The 22586-nt window shown below is 41.9% G+C and overlaps 2 protein-coding genes across 2 annotated transcripts; both read right to left on the reverse strand.

The window, feature by feature from the left end:
* Window positions 1-25: 25 nt before the first annotated feature.
* On the reverse strand, window positions 26-2976 carry c6h19orf53 (chromosome 6 C19orf53 homolog). The gene is made up of 3 exons (XM_031753132.2): window positions 2821-2976; window positions 693-748; window positions 26-588 (listed from the first exon to the last, which is right to left on the reverse strand). The coding sequence occupies exons 1-3, from the start codon at window positions 2906-2908 to the stop codon at window positions 442-444; spliced, it is 291 nt and encodes a 96-aa protein (XP_031608992.1). The 5' UTR covers window positions 2909-2976; the 3' UTR covers window positions 26-441.
* Window positions 2977-7440: 4464 nt separating this feature from the next.
* On the reverse strand, window positions 7441-22378 carry mri1 (methylthioribose-1-phosphate isomerase 1). Its single transcript, XM_031753142.2, has 6 exons — window positions 21650-22378; window positions 20496-20719; window positions 13979-14148; window positions 13714-13890; window positions 13397-13621; window positions 7441-11072 (listed from the first exon to the last, which is right to left on the reverse strand). The coding sequence occupies exons 1-6, from the start codon at window positions 21779-21781 to the stop codon at window positions 10939-10941; spliced, it is 1062 nt and encodes a 353-aa protein (XP_031609002.1). The 5' UTR covers window positions 21782-22378; the 3' UTR covers window positions 7441-10938.
* Window positions 22379-22586: the final 208 nt, after the last annotated feature.

Raw genomic sequence — 22586 nt, forward strand, 5'->3', positions numbered from 1 at the left:
CTCACAACAGTTTAGAGAGACAGTGAACTGATCATCTTTAGTTTTATAAAACAAGCTGACAAAACAATTTATCAACACAAATCAAGCCCATTTATACATTTTACAATACAATTTTCTGTACAGTGATAACTACAGAATAATCTGACAGAACACCAAAAATCTGTCTCCTCTGTCTATTCTGATTTTATCTTTGCAGGAAAAGATAAAATCCTGTGATAGCTCCACAAGAGCTTGATGTAACCTCCATGGTCCAGTGAGTGTAATCGCTAAATGGTTTGGATTAACTTCTTAAAAACATAGAAGTCAGCTTGCAGTCAAAAGAAAAAAACAAAAAAAACAATAGGACACGTAACATTTGATATTAATTGCAACCCATTAAAACGTAATTTTAATCAATTTGTGATATAAAACTAGAAGACTCAGGTCTGTAGCGAGCTGGTTTTATTTGGAGCTGGTTCCAGGACGGGCTGCTCCAGGGTTTCCTTTAGCCTCAGGAGTTTTAATCACACTCAGCGGCTTGTGGAGGGAGGAGCTGGCCTTCTGGGTCACCTCCTGCTCAATCTTGTTCCTGATGGCAACCTCTAGACCCTTCAAGGAGCAGCAGAGGAGTTGGAGACAAGTTAAAGCGGGTCAGGCTCAGACCTGTACTCACTGTTAAATTCCTCTGATTCCCTGTCACTTGTCCTCCTCACCTTCTTCAGCTTCTGCTGCTGAACCACTTGAGCCTTCTTCGGTGCAATGATCCTCCCTTTATAACAGAAAGCATCACAAGGATGAACTTTCCTTTTTCAGATACTCTGAAGGTTTGTCCATCACATGGAGCTCAAGCGCTTTTTGGTATACCCTGCAAAAACTACAGTCTGTATATGAAAGATGGATGTAGCCACCATGACATCACAGCGGTTAATGAATTTAGTGAATTTTGAGCCGAATGTTTGTTATCACCATCTTTTGAAATCATTTGAGACATTTGTTCACTCACGTGTTGTCATTCAAAAGGCCAGCAAGCATACAGCATACTGTGTTTTATTTTCATTTGTGACTCTAATTGAGGTCATATTTTTAAATTTTCATTATGTATTTGTTAAGACTTTAATAAAGACACATCAGAAAACTGTTTACTAAGCTTCCTCAGAAAGTACACTTCAAGTTGCTCCACATGGTTTACAGTTTTCCCTGATATCAAATTTAAGTCTGTAAGTTTACACTTCTCTCGCTCCCAAGTGCTGACATTTTGTCACATTTTAGTTATGCCTTCTTGCAGCTGTTTCATACACACACACACACACACACACACACACACACACACACACATACATACATATATAAAAAAAAGAATGTGATGTGCACTACTCTCTTTTTTCACTCTTCTATAACGTTTTAGCCACTGTTCTATATATCATTACTTGCACTGTGTACTATGCACCTGTGGCATTTTAACTATGCTGTTTATTTATTGTACAGGGTGGGCCATTTATATGGATACACCGTAATAACATGGGAATGGTTGGTGATATTAAAGTCCTGTTTGTGGCACATTAGTATATGTGAGGGGGCAAACTCCTCAAGATGGGTGGTGACCATGGTGGCCATTTAGAAGTCGGCCATCTTGGATACAACTTTTGTTTTTTCAATAGGAAGAGGGCCATGTGACACATCAAACTTATTGGTAATGTCACAAGAAAAACAATGGTGTGCTTGGTTTCAACGTAACTTTATTCTTTCATAAGTTATTTACAAGTTTCTCTTTGTTCACAGCCAATTTTTGTTTTGCCTATTCTGCAAATTCTGTGCGCCGATCTGGGTCATCCTCATTGAGATGCTGCAGTTTGTCAGGGTGCCATTTGTGAGTAGCTAATATCCGCCGAAGGGATGTTCGACTAATGCCACTCTCCAGTGACATGCGGCGAGTGCTAAGCTGTGGGCTCTTGCTGAATGAAGCTAGGACAGCCACTGATGTTTCTTCATTAGTGACAGTTTTCTTGCGTCCACATTTTGGCAAATCCAACACTGAACCAGTTTCACGAAACTTAGCAAGCAGTTTGCTAACTGTAGCATGGGAGATGGGTGGTCTCATAGGGTGTCTTGCATTGAAATCTGCTGCAATGACCCGGTTACTGCGTTCACCAGATATCAACACAATTTCGATCCGCTCCTCACGTGTTAACCTCTTCGACATGTCAATGGCTGTGAACAAAGAGAAACTTGTAAATAACTCATGAAAGAATAAAGTTATGTTGAAACCAAGCACACCATTGTTTTTCTTGTGACATTACCAATAAGTTTGATGTGTCACGTGGCCCTCTTCCAAGATGGCCGACTTCTAAATGGCCACCATGGTCACCACCCATCTCGAGGAGTTTGCCCCCTCACATATACTAATGTGCCACAAACAGGACTTTAATATCACCAACCATTCCCATGTTATTACGGTGTATTCATATAAACGGCCCACCCTGTAGACTGTACTATTTCCATTCTTTATTCTAGATCAATACCGTATCTAGATGTCACTAGCTTGTTTACAAAGGCATGAAGCTAATTTGATGTTTCTGTTTTACTCACAACCCCCTTATTTTTTTATTTGTACTTATTTATTTTGTGTGCCTTTGAAAGGCTTTAGTGGGTTACTGGTTTCAGTGCCGTTTAAGTATTCGTGCTGGACAGACTGTCCCCATGTTTGAGGTAATTAATCTGAAACGTGCTCAGCTGTTTACAGGCGGGTCACATGGTGGAGCTGCTGACCGACTAAAAATACTTCACACGTTATTATTATTTTTAATCGTCGGGGTTCATAAGAGTAAGAAATCAGAGCCATACCTCCTTTCTTCGGGCCTTTCTGTTTGCTCTGTTGTTGTTTTTTGTTTCCTGGACGCTGAGCTTTAAACTTCTGCGAACCCTGAGCCATCTTTGCGTCCTTCCGTTTCTTCTTCTTCGCATAAAAAGGTGGTTTATAGCCTTCTTTCTGTCATTAACGCCACCTGCTGGTTAATCAGCTTACAACTGTTTAGTACAGCCTTGGAAATGAATTTAAGCGCTGCATTAGAATCACACGATCACTTACATACATTTAAGTCTAAACCTACTTGGTCCCGCTTAAACTTAATTTAGTTTTATAGTTTAGTTGATGTTCGAGTGTTGCAAATGACTGCACAGAGTCTGTGCTGTCCGGCTGGCAGTGACAAAGCTGTAGGGCACCAGGTGGATTTCTATGTAATAATGTGATATTTTCATTGTAACCTCTAACAATGTAAATAGAAAATATGTGGCCATTTGTGCTTACCTTATTTAAGCGATTCCATGACCCACAATTTCTTCTTTTTAAGTCACTCCTTAGTGGTTTTGTGTCATTGGCATTGTTATCCTTTATAAAGGTCCAGTACTTTAGGGACAGGTGGAACCAGTCTTTTTTAGCAGACTGGTTCCAATAGCAGATGTCAGAGGTGTACTCTGACATCTGCTATTGCTATTCCAAGTTCAAAAGAGTCCTCGAAGGCATAAACAGTTGTGGATGGCCAATGAACCTGGCAAGAGATTTAAAAAATAAACCTAGCACAAAAACTAAGGATATTTGTGTTTGGTTGATCATTTCTTTGTTGTGGCAGAAGGGACCAACACAACCACAGTGACTGACTTGTGACAAATGCTGGTTGAACAGCGTGTGGCTGGCTGGCCATACACTCATCCACTTATTCCATTTCAAGGTTGTGGTGGAGATGGAGCTTATCCCAGGTGACACTGAGGGGAAAAAAAAAAAAAAGGTAGCACATACTGGACAGGTTGCCAGGCCCTCACAGCTAACACAAAGAAAAGAGGACCATAGTCTGTTCAGTCCACATCTACAGACGGTTTAGAATCACCAGTTAACTTAAACACTTGAAGGAAAACCAGAGTTTGAACATAGACGTCTTGCTGTAAGGTGGAATTGTTAACTCCTGTCCCTTTAGGACTGCCATCCCAGCAATTTTATCCCATGAGACAGCTATTTAAAGTAAAAAAAAATAAAATAAAAAAAAAAAAGTCCCCCAGTCTGCCAAATTTCACAAAACAATCTGCAGAAAAATCCTGCAGCCACTGGTGTCACTGGCGGTGGCAGGCAGAGGGTGTACACATTTGATCTGCATAGGACGCCTGCCAACAAAAAGGCCTCAGTTTCCCAGTGAGCATATGACAAAGACCAAGTATTTGGGAATGAAATGCTCTGGAGAGAGAAATCAAACCCACACATGTTCAAAACAGGAACCTTGTTGTGAGGTGACAGTAGCCCGCTCATCGGCGCCTCTGAGGCCAAAGACTTGGTTACTTTTTACGTCATGTGTCTCATGTATTCACAATTTTGCTCAATAAATGACAAAAAGGCAAATTCTCTTTGTGCATTTTTGCTGTGGTTTACTTTCTTTTATTGATGTGAAAGAGAAATCTCTTAATTTATGACTGCACTTTACAGCATTATATTCATATACGTAAATATAAAAAAAATTAAATTAAAACTTAAAACCCAGTTCAGAACACTTTCCACATGTTACAAAATCAAACCCAGACCAGGTGATTATCAAGAACAACAACAACAACAACAACATACTTGCACTTAAAGAGGCCATCTGAACAACACTCCTTCCATGGTAAACGCAGACTGCACCAATCGCTTTATAATGCACACACATCTGCTATGATTAATCAAATCAACTTGGAAAGTACGAGACAGGCGGTGCTGGATTTTGGCACCTCATTATTATCCATGTTTTGGCCTTTTTGGAAGGAGAGGACTGCGTTATAACTTTATAAAATACGGCACTATATTGCTGCTGCTTAAAAAGCATTAATCCATAATACGGAAATACAGTACTGTGCAAAAGTCACCCCTCATTTCTTTATATCTTGCTGAGAAATTGGAAATAACTGCACCAATTTATGGAAACATGGTAACAAATATGTAAGTATTAGGGGTGCAACGATACACAAAATTCACGGTTCGGTTCGATACTTTGGTGTCACGGTTCGATATTTTTTCGATACAAAAAAATGTTCATGCCTTTTTAATTTGTCATTTATTAAAATTATAAATATATATTTTAACTCAAAAGTACAGTTTTTAAATTTAATGTTGCTGAAACAAGAAAATAATAAAAAAAATAAATCTGATCGAGAAATCCCTCATCTTTGGAAAAGAGTTTATTACAGAGAAATGGCTCTTTCCAAAATAAAAGCTATACTATACCCTTCTTCTGGGTTATATTCTCAGCAGCATATTAAACATATCAGGTCCCCATAAGGAGAATCATGTGCTAACGGCTGTCTAAATGACTCGGGTAAAATTTGTAGCATGTGTGCTTGTTGTTTTTGTCTGCTTCCACTTGTCTTTGCACTAGGATGTCCGCGTAAATGTGCAGTCATATTCGTTGTGTTCCACTAGTGCTGTCAGCGTTAATCTCGTTAAAATAACGTTAATGCAATAACGCGGCAAATCTCCCTTAACAAGTTACCGCAGATCGCCCCGTGCGTGGGGCTGGACGGCGTCAACACGTTAACGAGCTAACTGCGCTAACGCACTAGTTCCCACCAATGTAATTGAGCATTGCCTGGCACATCAGACATACTGTTTTACTTTTGTCCATCAGGGTCATACTTCACATGAAAACCAAAATAGTTCCAAACACCAGATCTGAAAGAGGGTGGGGGAGGTTCAGTTTCGGGTAGCGTTGAGCCAGTTGCCATGTTGCAACGAGCTTAGCTTCTGTCTCGCTAGCTTGCGCTGCGCTCAGTGGATCTGCGCTCGACTGTGCAGCGTAGGCGGAGTAGTGGAACGCAGATCCACTGAGCTCTCAACACAGACAGCATCGCCAGAAGAAAAGTTGATAAAATAAATTAAAAATTTTGTATTGTTCGATACATATGCGTACCGAACCGAAAGCACTGTATCGAACAGTTCAATACCAATACATGTATTGTTGCACCCCTAGTAAGTATATAAGACAAAAAACACTTTCTGCTGTAGATACTTCTACAGACCGGCCTTTTCTTCTTTTGTCCACTTTCCTCAAATTTTTTTAAGAACTCAGAGCACTCCATGCCGAGATATGCCAAATTTTTGGCTAATAGCTATTCGGGAATCACATTGCTGGGGCAAATATACCATTTTACTATTTTATGTAGCAGCCAATGTCCAAAGAAGAACTTTGAAAGACCTTTAGAAAGCCTACAGAACTATTACTCAAGACCACTTGAAATAAAATTTAAAAAAAATAACAGGAAAATGTGGCTTATTAGAAGTGAAATATAAAGAAATGAGGGATAACTTGAGACATCTGCAAGGTATTGTAATTCAACTGCAACCTAAAATAACAGACGAGCCTGAATCTAGGCTACTTTGGCAAACTAAAAGCACCGCCACAAATTATTTGTCACTTAGCATTCAAGATACAAACATGAGTGAAAATTTTAATCCGTATTTCTTTTTATCAACCTTGTCAATCTGCTCTGCTGCAGGCTGGCGCATTAAGTGCTTGTGTTCATGCATTTCAGTGTTCGAGTCCGTGCAGGCAGACGGAGAGGTAGTGCGTATGGTTGAGGAGGCCTCCCCAGTGTGGTGCTCTAATGGCCTAGTCACTAAGAATCACAATGAAATCATGAAATAAACCAACAAACCACAGCAGAACAGTTATAATCATGACCTACAGACAAACAAAATCTTGTACCTCTTAAACAGAAATGACAGGCGGCGCATCTAACGGGCCATAAAATTGCTACATATGTCAGGAAAATTGTCTAAAATCCCCCCCCCCAAAAAATCATGAAGTCTTTAACTTTACAAAACGAAAGTAATTTTTTTAACACTTGCGTGTGACCTACCAGCATCTTTGTGAATTGAGGTTTGATGGGTGAGAGGGGTGATGATTGATGAGGAAGAAAGTGAAGAAATTAGCTTACATTACAGCATTTTTTAAGATATAGACAATAGACACTGTCGTAATTATTGGCGCTAAGCTTTTTTAAAATGATGTGTTCTTAGAACCTCCCTGTGGTCCTGTAGAGTAGTGAAGTTGTGTAGCAGGCAGTCAATGTGTGAGGTGGTGGTGCCTGTGGCCAGACCTCTGACATCTCTCTAATCGAGTCAGTAAATGCATTTACATGCACATTACCATGCTGGTCTAGAGCACTGCTTTTCAACCTTGATGTTAGTCATAACCCTGCGTAATTACAGTATCGAGTTTCCGCTCATTTATGTATCAGCTGAGCCATCTCAGCAGTTTCCGGCCATTTACACAGATACTGACTGACGCACGTAGGAGTACAATCACGTTTCATGTGTGTTTATATGCACACATTTCCCCATTATACGAGTGTGCAGGTAAATCCACTCACTCACAAAAGAGTGGACACACTGTGTGTAGGAGTGGGATAGCATTTTCTGACACAGAGCATAAAAATCAAAACGCTGTCCGTGTTTTTAGGGCGTCTTTAACAAGGTTTGGTTCTTTCTGCACGAGGCAGAAATGTTTGAACAGACATAAAACATGCCACCAACAGGCAAGTCTGAGATTTCAACATGCCATCAGGCTTTGTATTTTTAAATGAAACAAAAATGTTACCTTCCAATTGCTATGGCAGAGTTTTAGGTAATATACAAGGAAAACCACAAAACAAAAAACCAGCCTGCGATGCAGTGCAAGCAGTGAATTTTGAAAATCATATTTTCCTTCAGGAATTTCTGCTACTTTTCACAATCTGAAGTATGTGCAAAGGACTCCTCTGCACATCTGCAGAGGAGCCATTAGGCCTGTGATCGAACAAAGACATCTAGATCTAATAAAGCCTGAAAACAGAGTGAAGAGATGGTTCAGAGGTCTAGTTTCCTCTGAGAGCACTTGAATTACAATATCCTGAAAGGTTATTAAAGGATTTTTTGTCTAATAACCACAAAAAAATATTACTGCCTACCTCAGCCTTTAAGCACCCTGGCAACACGATATGAACTCTGTTGAAGGACGGAGCGAGGGGATTACTGCCTTACATCAGTAAGCTACAATCAGGCTGCACCTGTAAGGCAGCAAACAGTGCGGACCTGGTGACTTTCAGTAAATGATTAGGTGTCACCACGCAGATAAGAGACGTCTGGGATGTTTCTACGAAGCCTCTCGCAACCACAAATGCACCGTAAGCTCACAGGCCAGGTGGCAAAAATTCAGTGCATTCAAATCACACACAAAACCCTGCGATGCAAGACCTCAAATACAGGCTTGCATCAATCAATCTGCCTAACGATCCTGCATTTATCAGTTAGTAATTTAGCAAATAACTTGAAGGTGACTTCAAGTTATCCAAAGATTGGTTGTAAAATTTCAACTAGTATTTTGTGTGAAAATACTTTATTTTCTGTTATAAATTCACACATATTGTTACAATGCTGGATGCTCATAAAGGGATTTCTTAAAGGGAGAGTGGTCTTCCATGGACAGGAGCTAAAATGGCTTGTTTCAGATGGCATGAACTGGAGGATAAATAGAATAAACAAGAACTATTTTGAACTGTGAATCATGCAAATCTACTCTACTAGAGCCCAAGAATAAAAATATGGATCTGGAAAAAAGCATAATAGGTTCCCTTTAAACAACTGCTATATTGTTAAGATATTCATTCTTTTCCTGTACAAATAGTTTCAGCACTAGACGAGTCTGGCATTTCCTACTATTATGAAATTCATTTTTCCTTTATAGTCCTGTTCTTTCATCAGGATAGAGAAAAGAAAGTCAGGGGCCAGAAATGTCAAACAATAACTTCTGAGAAAAAAACAAAACCTTTGTGTACTTCTTGATATCGACCTGCTTTCAGTCGCTCACGGCACAGATTTCGGCGAGTCGTGAGCTTGTCCGGGAGTCGATCTTTGTAAAACATATTTCAGTTTATGAGGAGGGATTAGTCCAAGCGGTCGAAACACATTCGAAGGTGAGCGCAAAGGCAAGAAGTGGCTGAGTGTCTGACGTCCGGCCCCAAACGAAAACAACATTTATACGACTTAAATGTTACATTCTCATTGGTGGTGGCGTAAAAGTACGTAACGCAGAAGATGCCCTCCATCATAAACGAGTGGTTCACACCCCCACAAAAAGAGACAGTCAGCTCCTGCTCACCCCCACATTAAATTTGTGACAGTCTCTCAGGTTTGTATGGCCCAACTAGTTAGTCTGAAATCTAAGACTTAACCTTTCGACTAAGTTTTGTGTCTCTGACACTTTGAAACGCCAGCATGATGTCAATACTGGAGGGCTTTAAAACTGCAATGATTTGTTTTCCACACTTTAGTGGCAAAACAAACTAACAACACACAAAGTAACAGAGATATTAAAAGAGTATTTTGGTATTTATTTGGCAGTTAAGAGCAGCTTGACATAAAGGCAGAGATGTGGGTGTATGACACGCAACAAAGGACTGAACACTGGAGATTTCACTCACATGGTTTGGAATATAATCATTAGGCTGCTTAAGCCAATGTTAAAACAAGCCATCAAGGCGGATGTGTTAGCAAAGCAGTTTGTTATGATGACACTCTGTGGTCACAGAGCAACCTAACCATTAGCTTGGAGTCAAATCAAAGCAACCATCTCTTTCTTCTACTTGTCAGCTGTGTTTGTCTGCTGCGTCACGCAGAGCAGGAAGTGTGAGAGTAAAAATCCTTTTTTGTGGAGCTTTTCGTGTGTTGAGGCTGATGTCGTTAAACGCACCATCTGGAGAGAGATTCGTTTCTAAGCAGGAAAGCTGACATCAAAAAATTATTTTAAAAGTCTCGACTGATGTGCACACAAGCCAATAACTAAACCTTCATTTTGAAGCAAACTACTCCTTTAACTCCTATTTTTTGTAATGATTCTTCCTTACAGAGAAGCGTGACAGGCAGCCCAAAGTGCTGTCCAGCCTCCAAACTCCCCGGATCTCAATCTGATCGAGCGGCCACGGGATGCATCAGAAAGAGACCGATCTGGACCCGTTTCTGCAGGTGGTTTTAATGCTGTGGCTGATCAGTTTATACAAGTCTATTATGAGAGTACATGTGTGGTATGATACAGTATAACTGGGAAGAGCAAGACGCAAATAAGGAGTGAGGTATAAAAGCAGCCATGTGACGTTAAAGGCTTCAGCTGACTAGCGTGACCGATCGTTCCAATTATTTTGACACACGGGTTAAAAAGTGAGAAACACAATTCTTCCATATTAAGACTATGAGCTAAAAATTTGAATTTGTCTATTACAAAAAAGTTCCTACACTGAGCAAAAGACATGAAATGTTAATATAACATTTTTAGATGGGAAATGTATTTTTTACATAACCGCTTATTTGGATGAAAAAGCGGCGCGTTTCACGAGCAGTGGTTAGTTTCTACATATGTACACACTACCAGCAAGGATATATATATTTACAAGTAGGTAGCAGCATTTTAGAAACCACGACTTGTTTCAATTTAAAGAATCAGTCGTGCTATTTAGACTTTCGTTTTATTATTTAAGTTGTTAAAATGTGACTTTTAGGTCTCATTTAGGTTTGTTTGCCAAATTGAATTTCTGGGTTCGAGTCCAGCTGAGCTTTTTTTTGTTGGTACAGAAGCCATTTGGAAAGAGAGAGAGGCGGAAAGAGACAATGACAGATGCGATGGAAAGCTTTGGAGGTGAAAGGCAAAGACAGAACAGGGATTTAAAAGAAAGGGGAGACTGCACGTGTGTGGCTACTCGACTCCCTGCAGTGAGACTCTATGTAGCTGTGTATGTGGAGAAGTGACAAGATTTTTTTTCTCCTGTGTGCACCACTGAATGCAACAGTGACTGTGTATTGAACAAAATTCAATTAGAAATACAACTGTGCGTTATCTGTGATGATGAGAAAGTGTCTCTTAGTGTGACGTAAACGTGCAGTGGTGCACACGGACCAGCAGGAGGAGCCGAGTGGCTCTAGAGGGCAGTGAGGCGGCCGGTGAGCGCCGCCTGGAGCTCAGAGGGGAGGAAGACTCCCAGCTCTGTGATGATGCCTCCTGTGATGAGCTGGTGAGGGGTCACGTCGAAGGCCGGGTTCCACACTTCGATACCTGCAGGAAACGGCCGGGAATGAGGGGGTCAGTCACACAGCACAATTCACAGGTTATTATAATGCAAGTGCACTAATGTGTAAGTTATATTGAGAATTAAAACCCAGTTAAACAGTCTGACACTGAGCCCAAAGTGCTCCTTGTCAGTTGTTTAAACACTGATTTAAACAACAAGATGACGATTGATTAAAAAAAAAAAAAAAAAAAAAAACCTATCATCAATATGAATAATCATTTGGTGTGGTCCAATCTGTTGCTGTGATGAAAAAAGTCTCATCATATTGAAGATGTGAAGACTCCTGAGTCAAAAAGAGGCTTGAATTACTTTCAGATTCTATGTCTGATCTAAATGTGCCTTAATGTGAGTTTTCGAACACTGTGTGCACACTTTGAATTAAATTATTATCATTAAATACTGTAAAGCAAAACGGACACCCAAAAAGCTTAAAGTTTGACATCTTTTCCACTCGAAATGACCCAAATCAGTCTTACTTATGTACAAAAACTATAAGTCAGTCATAATAAAACATACTCTTATTTACAGTTGCTGTTACCTGCATTTTTGTCCCGGTCACAACGGAAGCAGAATCATTTTAAAAATGTAATTTTTTGTTAGGTTTTCCGTCTTTTCCTGTTAATACAAACTGAAAGTGGGTAAGCGATGACTGAGTGGACGCTGGCGAATACAACAACTGCCCCCTTGTTTTTAAACTAAACATCATGGTTTTAAGTGATACATGTTCATATTTCTCAGTACACTGGATTAAAATGGAGGCGGTGCTCTATATTTACCTGTCGCCAGGGTAAATCATGGTATCGGAGCTCCACTGATGATAGCTTTCTTTCCCTAATCGCGCTACACTCAGGGTGAACATACTCAGAGTTGATTTAACTAAGTCTGATCAGCCTTTCTGGAACTGGATATTCAGAGTCTCCCACAGTTAGACTCAAGGTTTGTTGAACTTGCTTTCTGGCTCGGGTGTATAATCCCTCAAACAGCAGCAGGATTACACCCCACACTGCTCCGCTTACTGTGGTAAAGGAATGCGTAACGAGTGCAACAGTGTGGTTCTAGTACACCAAAACCTTAACTAAAGGTTAATTCATAATTATTAAAGTCTGTGGGGAAAGTTAAAGAGTGGAAAAACTAATGTGCAAGCACACATCCTCGTCCCCGGGGGCCTGTGTACTCATTAATTCAGCATAATTACTGTGATGTCACTGGGTACAGAGAGATTAAATGACTCAACTAAGCTCTCACAAACTCAACTAAAATACATTTTCAATGTTTGATCTGACAGACTCAGACTCAGGTCCATCTCACTGTGGCCTCTGCCATTTTTCTTTTTTAGCTTTTTTCTTTTATTTTACATTTTCAGCAGTGAAGAAGAGTCAGGAAGGAGGGCGAGAGAGAGAGAGCGAGAGCTGCAAGTTGGATTCAAACCTGGGTTTCAGCCATAATGGTATATGAGCACAGTTGTTTTGTAAGCAATGTGGTTCAGTAGGGCTGCTCTGGGCACTTCAAAGTGCATAGCATTAATATGTTTACTGATAATCCAGGCTTTAGTTTGCCCTCACACATTTCCACTGTGTTTCTGTCCAAGCACAGGCCATTTCCACACATGAACTTTGGCCAGCTTTGCACAGCTGTTCTTTCTGTAATGCAGCACAGAGCAGAAAACAGTCTGCTTCAGATGCATGCGGTTCAGCTGAAAGGAGCTCCCCATGTAGAGGCAGCCAGACACATGACACCCACTCACTAGCACTGAATGCGCCGGACTGTTAGCTCCATAATTTGTTCAGCAGCACATGACATCACACAGACTGTACTGGGGAGCTGGGAGGTTAAAAACCAGTTAAAGTCCCACATGAATGCGTCTGACATTTGCGGTCTCACGTACACCTCTGTGGGCGACGTCTGGAAAAGTTCACAGCAGTGGTGCATGTGTGAAAACGACTCTTCTGTTATCTCTATCATGCCACTGACTAATAAAGACGCATAAATGGCCTGCAAGATAGTTCAAGAAAGAAAACCTGGCGAGAAAATAAAAAGGAATGATGACAGAAGAACTTTGTGTGCACATTAGTGGCCACTGGGCGCCTCTGTGCAGGACATATGAGCTAACAGCCTCCTTCACTCTGGCACTTACGTTTCATGTGATGCCAATTTAACTCCGAGTGTGTTCGGTGCTTAAGCCTCCGGGCTGACTTTGGAACTGGGCCAAGCTCATCTCCTCTCCAACCTTGATGCTTTCCTGTCAATACTCTACCGAGCTCGTGCTTATTTAAGTGCTCTCTCTGCGCAGACATCCCTCACACCTTACCTGGGGCAGCGATGGGAACCCCGTTTATAGAAGTGAGTTCCTCGGGGGGGCGCACTTCGATGATGATGTCCCTGCCGCTCTCCAGGCTCAGGTCACACGACGTGCTGGGTGCCGCCACATAGAAAGGTATCCCATGGTGCTTAGCGGCGATAGCCAGCTGGTACGTGCCGACCTTGTTGGCTGTGTCACCGTTAGCAACCACCCTGTCTGCACCCACCACCACAGCTGAGGGAGAAAACAGCAGGAAGGAAGTCTTAAGAAAAAAAACGTAAGGTTTGAGTGAAGTGAAGGCGGCGTGATGGAACACAAACACACACCTGTGATGTCCATCTCCCTCATGGTGAGGGCGGCCATGCTGTCTGTTATAAGCGTGGCAGGGATTCCCTCCGCTACAGCCTCGTACGCCGTCAGTCTGGACCCCTGGTTGTACGGCCTCGTCTCTGTGCAGTACACGCGCTTCAGCCTGCCCAGCGCGTGGAGGCTTCTCACCACGCCTACACACAGACTCATATCAGTTACAGTGCTATAAATATTTCAACAACCACCTTCTTTTCTCATTCAGAGCCAGCGCTCCAGTCTCACCCAGCGCCGTCCCGTATCCAGCTGTGGCCAGTGAGCCGGTGTTGCAGTGTGTGAGGATGGTCACCGAGTCCCTCGGGACGCCAGAAAGGATGTGCTGAGCTCCATAGTTACCGATCTTCCTGTTGTCATTGACGTCACGCTCCAGCATGTCTTCGATCCAGGCAATTACACTGCAGGAGGGGGGCCACAAGAGGTGGGAATTGAGAAGAGGATATATGTCTGCCACTGTGGACTCAATGTGTCCATCATATCTGCAGGAGCAATACGGCTTTGTGTTTCTGTTTGTCATGACTTTGCTTTCTCCGCTTTTCTCATACACAATCTTTTTCTTCATGCTGTTCCTTCTCTTTTCTGCCATAGCTGTGCCACATCTCCCTCGTTTTCTCTCACTTTCTTACATTATTCTTGCTGCACAGTCTCGATTCCTACCTTGCAGACACTCATTATCAAGTAAACACTTGCACAAGTTTTTTGGAGACTGGCCCACAATTCAACCCACACCAAGTTTAAAGTAACAAAAATCTTCCATGGTTACCTGCTAGGTCTTTCACTCCACCACTACAGGGTTACTCTTTAGCCCAAGTTGTGCTCAGATGAATGGACGGGTTCTTATACAGAGATTTTCTACTGTACATAAACACTCAGAGCACCTTATACAAACACAATCACTTTTCTATGCTTAAGTGGTTTCTTTCTAACATTCACAAACATCCACATTCAGAGAGTAACTTGGGGTTAGTACCTTGCCTAAGGATATGTGGCATGCAGGGATCAAACTACTCCTTCCCTTTAGTGGGTGACCTGCTCTACCTGACCAGGTCTCTGAGCTACAGTCACCCCAAGCAATGTGACTCACTGCTTTGTAGTGGAAATCTAACATATTCATTTAACACGTGGGAAGGGAGCTAGTCACCCTTTCAGTTTCCTCAGTCTTTAAAAGGACACTTGGTTTGGACAGGGCTCGAATGACTCATAAGTCAGTGTTCCAAGAGGCTTAACGAACAAACCTCTGAAAACATTCAGGTAAAAAGCGCAAAAAGAGTGAAAAAGCAGCCAATGTCCAAAGAGACTATTTCACTCCTTGAAAGCAAATTATAACGCACAATACCAGCTTAAAGGTCAATTTAAATACCCGTTTAAAAATTGCCTGTTTTCAACAAATTCCTCTGAGTGGATGTTAACGACTGACATGGCGTTACTTTGATCCCTGACCTAAAAACAGTGACGAAGAGGAGGGCCCCCTTACGTTCAGCCCACTGACACGAAAGTCAGGAAAACATTCAGTCACTGATAAGCTTAGAGGCCCGTGACTGATGAACTGAAACACTTGCTTCTTAACTGGAACAGTTACCATGAAATGCATGTATTGGTGCAACCGCAGTAAATATCGATTCATGCTTTGGCGCCAGCATTTTCTTCTTTTAACTCTACGTAGCTTTCTGCATAAAATTTAAGCGAATCGCTGCCTTGAGGCCGGGGTTACTGTAAAGTAGATCACTCCCTTCTACCAAAAACAAGTTGCATCATCTTCCCCTGACAGACATTATCCACCTAGACTGAACATTTTCCGTCACCACGAAACACCAATGTCTTTCAAACGCGTTCTTTTCCACTTGTCTGAAAATAAAAATGAATCAAATTTGCTATTCAATCACTATTTAACAAGTGAACTCTGTAAAAATTACCACTTGATAATTTGGTTTTAACACTAATAAGCTGCAAAAATGTATAATATTGATGCTTTCCAATTTTCACTTCACAACTGATCCGATAGCTTCCGCAGCTTCTTCAACAAGACACCTGCAGCTGGTGTTAAATGAGGAAGTGTTACAGCAGCAACTAACTCGGGAGACACCATTCAGGAGGAAAACTGAAGAGCCAAGATGATTTCATGTAACAGAACAAGTTCATACAGAGCAAACAACTGACAAGTTGACAGTCGAGCCTGACCGATATATCGGTGTGGCTGACACTAGCTTTACTTTTTCATTTATTTTTTGTATTCTCATTTAACCCTTCTGAGGTAAAAGAGAAAACTATTTGCGGATATACTCGTATCAACGTTTATGACGACCAATAAATGAAAATGGAAAAAGTAAAGAACAGAGAGGAAAAATGCCATTCAATCATGTTATGAGCATTGATGCTGCATAGTTTATCTACCAGAGGAACTCTTTAAAACACGACAACCAGCTGATCCGAGCAGTCGGGCTAAGTGTAAACGAGTAATTTGTGATTAGCTGTGACAAAAAAAGATCACTGCTGAACAGCACCGATATATTAAGATATAAAATCTCACCTGATGTCTGATATCACTAAATATATTGCAATACTTTTTCTGGCATCGTTGTATTATACCCATATTGTATATAGCATTTGTATTCTATTTTATTCGATTGTATATAGTATTTTATTTTATTTTATTTCTATTCTATTGTGAACAGTATCTTATTGATATGTTATTCCAGTGTTTTTCTCTAATTTTTCTATGCAACTTTGCACTGTCCACTGCTGTAACAAAACAAATTTCCCACGCATGGGACTAATAAAGGTTATCTTATCTTATCTTATATTAATATCGGTCAATATCAATTGGCAATTTTGCTTCTGCATTCAACAGCATAAAGTCTCTGTATCCTTTAGGATAAATGAACGTTTTTAAAATGCAAATGTTTTTTTTATTCCTGATGAAACTTTTACAAAGCCGGCTGTTCACAGTTTGAACCCTTTATTCTTTACCAGATGTGCGAATCACAGAGTGAAAGCATGTGTCCACATAGCTCTGCATTTCCAGCAAGTTTACTACTTTATGCAAAACAGGGAAGTCTGAAAATCTTTGAATCATTGTTAGGACTCAAACACCATGTGGCTTATTTCCTGCCTTAAATGTTGGAAAGAAGGTAACTGGACTTCTTTAGGAGTTTTTTTGTTTTTGTTTTGTTGAAGACGTTTTAGAACTGAAGAAACGTCTTGGATAAGAAGCGTAACTTTCAGAGAGTCCCAGCTCATAAACCCCTAGTGGGGTCTGTCCTGTTTGGAGGCGTTTCTAGGGGGAGTTAACCCAATCTTGGTTACCAGGTCATCGCATGAGCCAAGGTGAGGGGAAAAATGTTTGGGTCATTACTAGAGATGGACCGATCCGATATTACGTATCGGTATCGGTCCGATACTGACCTAAATTACTGGATCGGATATCGGCGAGAAATAAAAAATGTAATCCGATCCATTAAATATAAAAAAAAAAAACACCTCACAAAACTTGCGACACAGCGTAACTCGGCTCATAACCGTAGCACATCGGAGCAGTATGCCTCATGTGATAGAGCGGCTGTGTGCATTTGTAGCCTCGCTACCAAACCAGCATTTCATCTCCGAGGAAGTTATCCCAGAGAGAAGTAAAGCAAGTGTGTAAGTTCATCTCTGAATGTTTGTAAAGCGTTCCCATGTTAAGCTTAACAACCGATATATGGAGCGACTGACTCTCTCTCTCCCTCACCTTCCTGCGGCTACTTCAATCGTGAAACTGCTTAATGATCAGCTGATCGGCTTTTCTGTCGCAAGTCCGTCTCTCTTCTTTGTTTTTGGTCCACTTTGCACCAGAAAGAGGAAACCAGCGGCGGAACAACAGCAGCACGTTTAAGCTTGATAAGCTGTTGTTAGAATTTATTTAATATTACTTTCTAGACCAGGATCCTTTTCTACGCAGCTGACGGCTGGTAACTGTGCAGGGGCGGATCTAGCAAAGTGTAGCCAGGGGGGCTGATAGGGCATTAACAGGGAAAAGGGGGCACAAAGACATACTTTTCTTTCTTATTCTCATTTAAAATGCCTAGCTTTTAATAAATAATTATCTGAATCTTACACCCAAAGTTTTAATCTGATGTAAAATGTATAGAAGTCCATTACTGTATATAGTAACTGTTAAGTCTAATATACCCTAGTAAGCTATAGTACTTTTTTCTTTGAGAAGGTACCATCTGTGAATTCTGCAATTCTGTTGAAGAAAGATGTTGAATCTATTTAATTATTCTTGAAAAATAATTTATTTCTGTGCATTTTTTTTTTCACCCTGCATCAAATTAAAGTTGATTACATCGATTAAGCATCATGAGGTGGAGGGTGGGGGGTGGTCCCTTTTTTTTTTTGCTGGGAGTTTGCAACCCTATTAGTTAGGTTGCTTAATATTTCTGCTAAGTACTCTTTAAAATACCAGAATAGGGAGGATGGAGTAGGTTTAAGTTTATTAGATTGATCAGTGTGAAATATTTTGGGTGCAGTGTATTTTTTGCATACAGGTATATCAGAATAGCTTTAGTGTTATTGTTTATTTAAACTTGAGTATGAACTTATACAAAATGCAGCAAGATATTAAAAAAACAGTTTTATTGATTAAAAAAAAAACACACTATATCGGATTCATATCGGTATCGGCAGATATCCAAATTTATGATATCGGTATCGGACATAAAAAAGTGGTATCGTGCCATCTCTAGTCATTACCATCATCGTGGCCGACGACTAAAACCTCTGAGATATTGCCCCACCCCGCCATCGTGTGAGCTATTGAGGTCACATAAGGCGAGGTGTGGGTGCGACTTCAAAATGCCTGGGATTTCAGGATTCCTCACGTGTCACATTCAGCTGGAAAATGCTCCAATGTAAGCTGGAGGTCATCATTTAATGAAAGCAGAAGACCCACAAAAATCAAAATTCTCTCCATAAAAGTTAAATGGCACCTCTAGCAGTGTCCAACTCGAACCATGACTGACTTACTGCGAACAGCATGAACCAAGCTCTCACTGTGTGCCTGTGGATATAACAGCAGGCCACAAACCCCATAACGGTCTGGTGGAAACTACTGAAAATCTGTGAAACTAGTCAATGTCCATCTCAAATAAAGATGACTTCAACAACTGCATGGATTATTTCTCACACCAAATGATTTCAAAAAATACTTTTGTCCATTATGAGAAAGTTTTCAGTTAAGCTGCCAAGTTGATTTGGGTTTGAAATCATAAATCAGACCACACAAAGCGTTTCTCCGATCAGGTGTATTTTTTGCACTCTTTATAAGCCTGTAGAAGATCTAGCGCATCTGTCAGTCATCGACTATCTAACTGATTGTCCATCACGTGGCCAATGCCGGGGAACGGAGTAATCTCTCGCGTGACATAACACCAATCCAGGGCAAGTACCGTAACTCATGATACGATCACGGTATGTTGCAGACAATAATAATGTTAACACAGTCCATTAATTCTGTAATACAATCCAAGCAAGATATCCAAGATACAATTAAAACAAATATCCTTAAAAAGGGAAAAAGCTGGAATGTCTTTTTTTCACAGCATTTTTGTGCATGGCTAACAGGGACATGGTTAACTTGTTAACCCACCTTCATAATGCAAACACCATGATCCAAAAAAATCCAGAAGTGAGCTACCGGTGCTGGTAAGACAGAAACCCTGGGAGTTTATTTTCCACTTAAAGCATGAAGACAAAGGCCGGTGTGAGAGCCGTTTGCGTAAATGAGGAATGACCTATCCAGCTGTAATTAGGGACTAAAAGTGGATTTACATCAGCTGAACAGATACTGAAAAGATTCACCTGATTATTTACATTTTTTTTGGTTCAACCAGTTTGTTGAGTGCATTTTTGAGTGTAAAAAAGCTCCCCTGCGTGTCCTCCACGCTTTTACGTGGAGTCTTTTACTCCCAAACGCACACACCGTGAAACAAAAAGTTCAGGAGATGAGACTAGCGAGAGTCTCTGCAAACGTGTTTACATTAAGTTCTAATTTAAAAATCAAACACGCAAAGTCAACAGACAAACACCACCCGGCGTTTCACTGTAGCTGCTCCTCACATTCATTTTAAACAGCACAGAAAGTGTGTGCATCTCATATGTCAGCCACATGTGGAGACTCTGACATCAAAGGGAATAATAATGAGTGTTGCTTTAATGCATTAACGAAGAAAACATGCTTTAAAAAAATAAAATAAATTTAAAATCACTCTAATCACCAGCAACCCACGAGATCACAGCCCATTGGTCCATCACCTCAAAGAGAGGGAACTCCTTAAGAGCCCCTGCAAACCTTAAAAGAAACAATGCAGTACAGACATCATCCCCCACTCCTGTTGTGCACTTCATCCTGCTCATCTTTACCGGCACATCGCTGTGTTTTCTGACCCCAAACCACCATCAGTAGACCAGGAAGTAATGTGAAGCTATCATCAAAAATGTGGATCAGCACCATGCATGTGAATCGCTGCTCAAAACAGCAGAAATGTATCAATTACTCCACAGAGAGGGGTTTTAGGTAGATTAGAAGTTGAGCAACGAGGCAAAGATTTTGGCTGGGATTGATCAGTGTAAGGTGGCCAACAGGTCCCGGGTTAACAGACGTGCAGGACCCGCAGAAGAATACTGTCCGCTATCTGATTAATTAAATGCAACTCCATTTATTTTACAAAACATATCAAACATAACCAACAAACAGCAAATTGTTGTCTACCTTTCTCTGAGCTGCTCAGAGTTCTTCTCCATACTCTCATTCTCTGCAAACTCCATCAGCTCGCGGGCGGCGCGGCCCATGTTGACGGCGGTGGGCCTCGCTGAGGTCAGGTGACACAGAGACTCCCTGATGAAGGTCACAGGGTCGTCACCTCCGGCGCCTGCCCGCAGCTCCACGGCCAAGCTGAGACAGCCAACGATGGCGATGGCCGGAGCCCCGCGCACCTGGAGGAGAGAGCGAAGAGGACAGTAGTCATCATCATCATCATCAGTTTTAAAGAGGATGATCAATGTTTTTCCAGCACAGAGCTGGAAGTGGGTGAACACAGAGCCAAAAGTTGTCACGACAGCTTTGACTAAAATGATCTCATCTCTGTTACTGGAGTCATTTCTCTCACTACCATTAGACTTTATTAACATGACATCACCCCTCTGGTTATGGCACGTTCCTTCACTCTGACACACACACAAAGGATCAAACAAACAGCTAGTGAGTGTGTGTGCAACTCAAAGACACAAGGTTGAGTGTCTTCTCAGCTCTTATAATAACAACAATAATAATAAAAATAATAATGATAATAATAAACACCTTAAAATGCTCCAACTGTTACAGAACTTGAGCGTCTTACATGTATGTGAACACTCAGGTATTTCAGGAATTCAGGTGTGGAGACAAACTGGAGCTGGAGGTGTCACCGAGTGCAGCACAAAACCAAAAAACGCGAACAAAAAACCCCTGGCAAAGGTCATTAATAATTCATCAATAATCTCTCCCAAAGAAAGGAGGAGGAGGAAGAAGAGAGGGGGGAGGCATATTTCATGGCTGGGTGGCTCAGTGAGCGCAGACACCCAGTTTTATCGCGCTTACACATGATGTGAAAACTAAAAATAACGGATGGTTTAAAGGTAGGTGAGACGATGCTGCAGGTAGGTCCAAAAACAAAAATACAGGCCGACGGCGGCGAGCACATGTATGTGTGCCTGCATGCATGCAGCAGTGAGAGCACAAAAGACCCGACACATACAAAACAAACACACAAAAACCCCACACATGCATGACGGGAATGAATGCACATGCAGCAGGCGTGCAGGGCAGGCTGGGGGAGCGGGTGAAAGGAGAAGGTTTGGAGAAAGGGGAGAAGAAGAACCCCGTACCTTCATGGACTTGATGGCCTCATAAGCGTCCTGCACCGAGCGGATGTCATCGTAAACGGTCTGGTGTGGCAGCAGCAGCTGGTTGAGGATCTGCAGAGACCCGGTCCGGTAGCGGATCGCTTCCAGCGTCATGACCGAGCAACGAGGCAGGATAGCGGGAAGGGGGTGAGGGGGAATAACGCGGATGGACCGGTTGCCGGCGGGTGCGCGCACACGCACTCACTCACTCACTCACTCACTCACTCACACTTCCACACACACACATATACACACACTAACACACTCACACACACACTCGTTCTCCCTCTCTGAGCTGATCCACGCTGAAGTGACCGCGGCCTGGCTGTCGGCAGTCCCGTCGCAAAGAGGAGGAAAGTGTAGCGGGAGGATGAGGAGGTGCGGGTGGGACGGAGGAAGGAGAGAAGGTGGTGTGCTGTCTGCTGTATGGGAGGATGAAAGGGAGAGGAGTGAGAGAAGGGCTGGAAACCTTCACACACACACACTGACAGACGAGCAGGAAGGCAGACACGGAACCACGTGTTCATCCGAGCAGGAAGCCCTGGCCTCGCTGTCCACGCCCACTAAAGTCTCGCGGGGTTGTCCAATTTCTTTAAGGCTCCCCTCTTATGCCTCTGTGCGCCATCCCTTCCCCCCACCTTTTCCTCTTATTTTTTTCTTCCCCCCCCACCTTTTGTCTGGGGAAATTTCACACTCACGCACGTTATTAGCATAACACCAAAGAACCACAAGCTTCCCCCAACAACAGCAGGCTCCTTCTGCAAAGACAAGTCTATTTTTGTCCCAAGATTTTATTGTTTCTGTCTTCTGGCGACACCTCCTCCCACCAAGCACCGCATGCTCTGTGTGCAGTAATCACTGCAAAAACCAATCCAATATGTTACCGGAGTAGATTTCAGAGGGGGATCCTCTCAACGGG

The sequence above is a fragment of the Oreochromis aureus genome, linkage group 6 (genome assembly GCF_013358895.1).
Source record: "Oreochromis aureus strain Israel breed Guangdong linkage group 6, ZZ_aureus, whole genome shotgun sequence".
NCBI classification, from domain to species: Eukaryota; Metazoa; Chordata; class Actinopteri; order Cichliformes; family Cichlidae; genus Oreochromis; species Oreochromis aureus.

Bases quoted from the DNA above. Each gene is read 5' to 3' on its own strand.
- c6h19orf53 (XM_031753132.2), bottom strand. From the start codon at position 2,908: ATGGCTCAGGGTTCGCAGAAGTTTAAAGCTCAGCGTCCAGGAAACAAA. The intron at 749-2,820 runs GTATGGCTCTGA...TCTGTTATAAAG, and splicing joins GAAAGGCCCGAAGAAAGGAG to GGAGGATCATTGCACCGAAG. The intron at 589-692 runs GTGAGGAGGACA...TGCTCCTTGAAG, and splicing joins AGCAGCAGAAGCTGAAGAAG to GGTCTAGAGGTTGCCATCAG.
- mri1 (XM_031753142.2), bottom strand. From the start codon at position 21,781: ATGACGCTGGAAGCGATCCGCTACCGGACCGGGTCTCTGCAGATCCTC. The intron at 20,720-21,649 runs GTACGGGGTTCT...TCTCTCCTCCAG, and splicing joins AGGCCATCAAGTCCATGAAG to GTGCGCGGGGCTCCGGCCAT. The intron at 11,073-13,396 runs GTAAGGTGTGAG...CGTTTCCTGCAG, and splicing joins GGTTCCCATCGCTGCCCCAG to GTATCGAAGTGTGGAACCCG.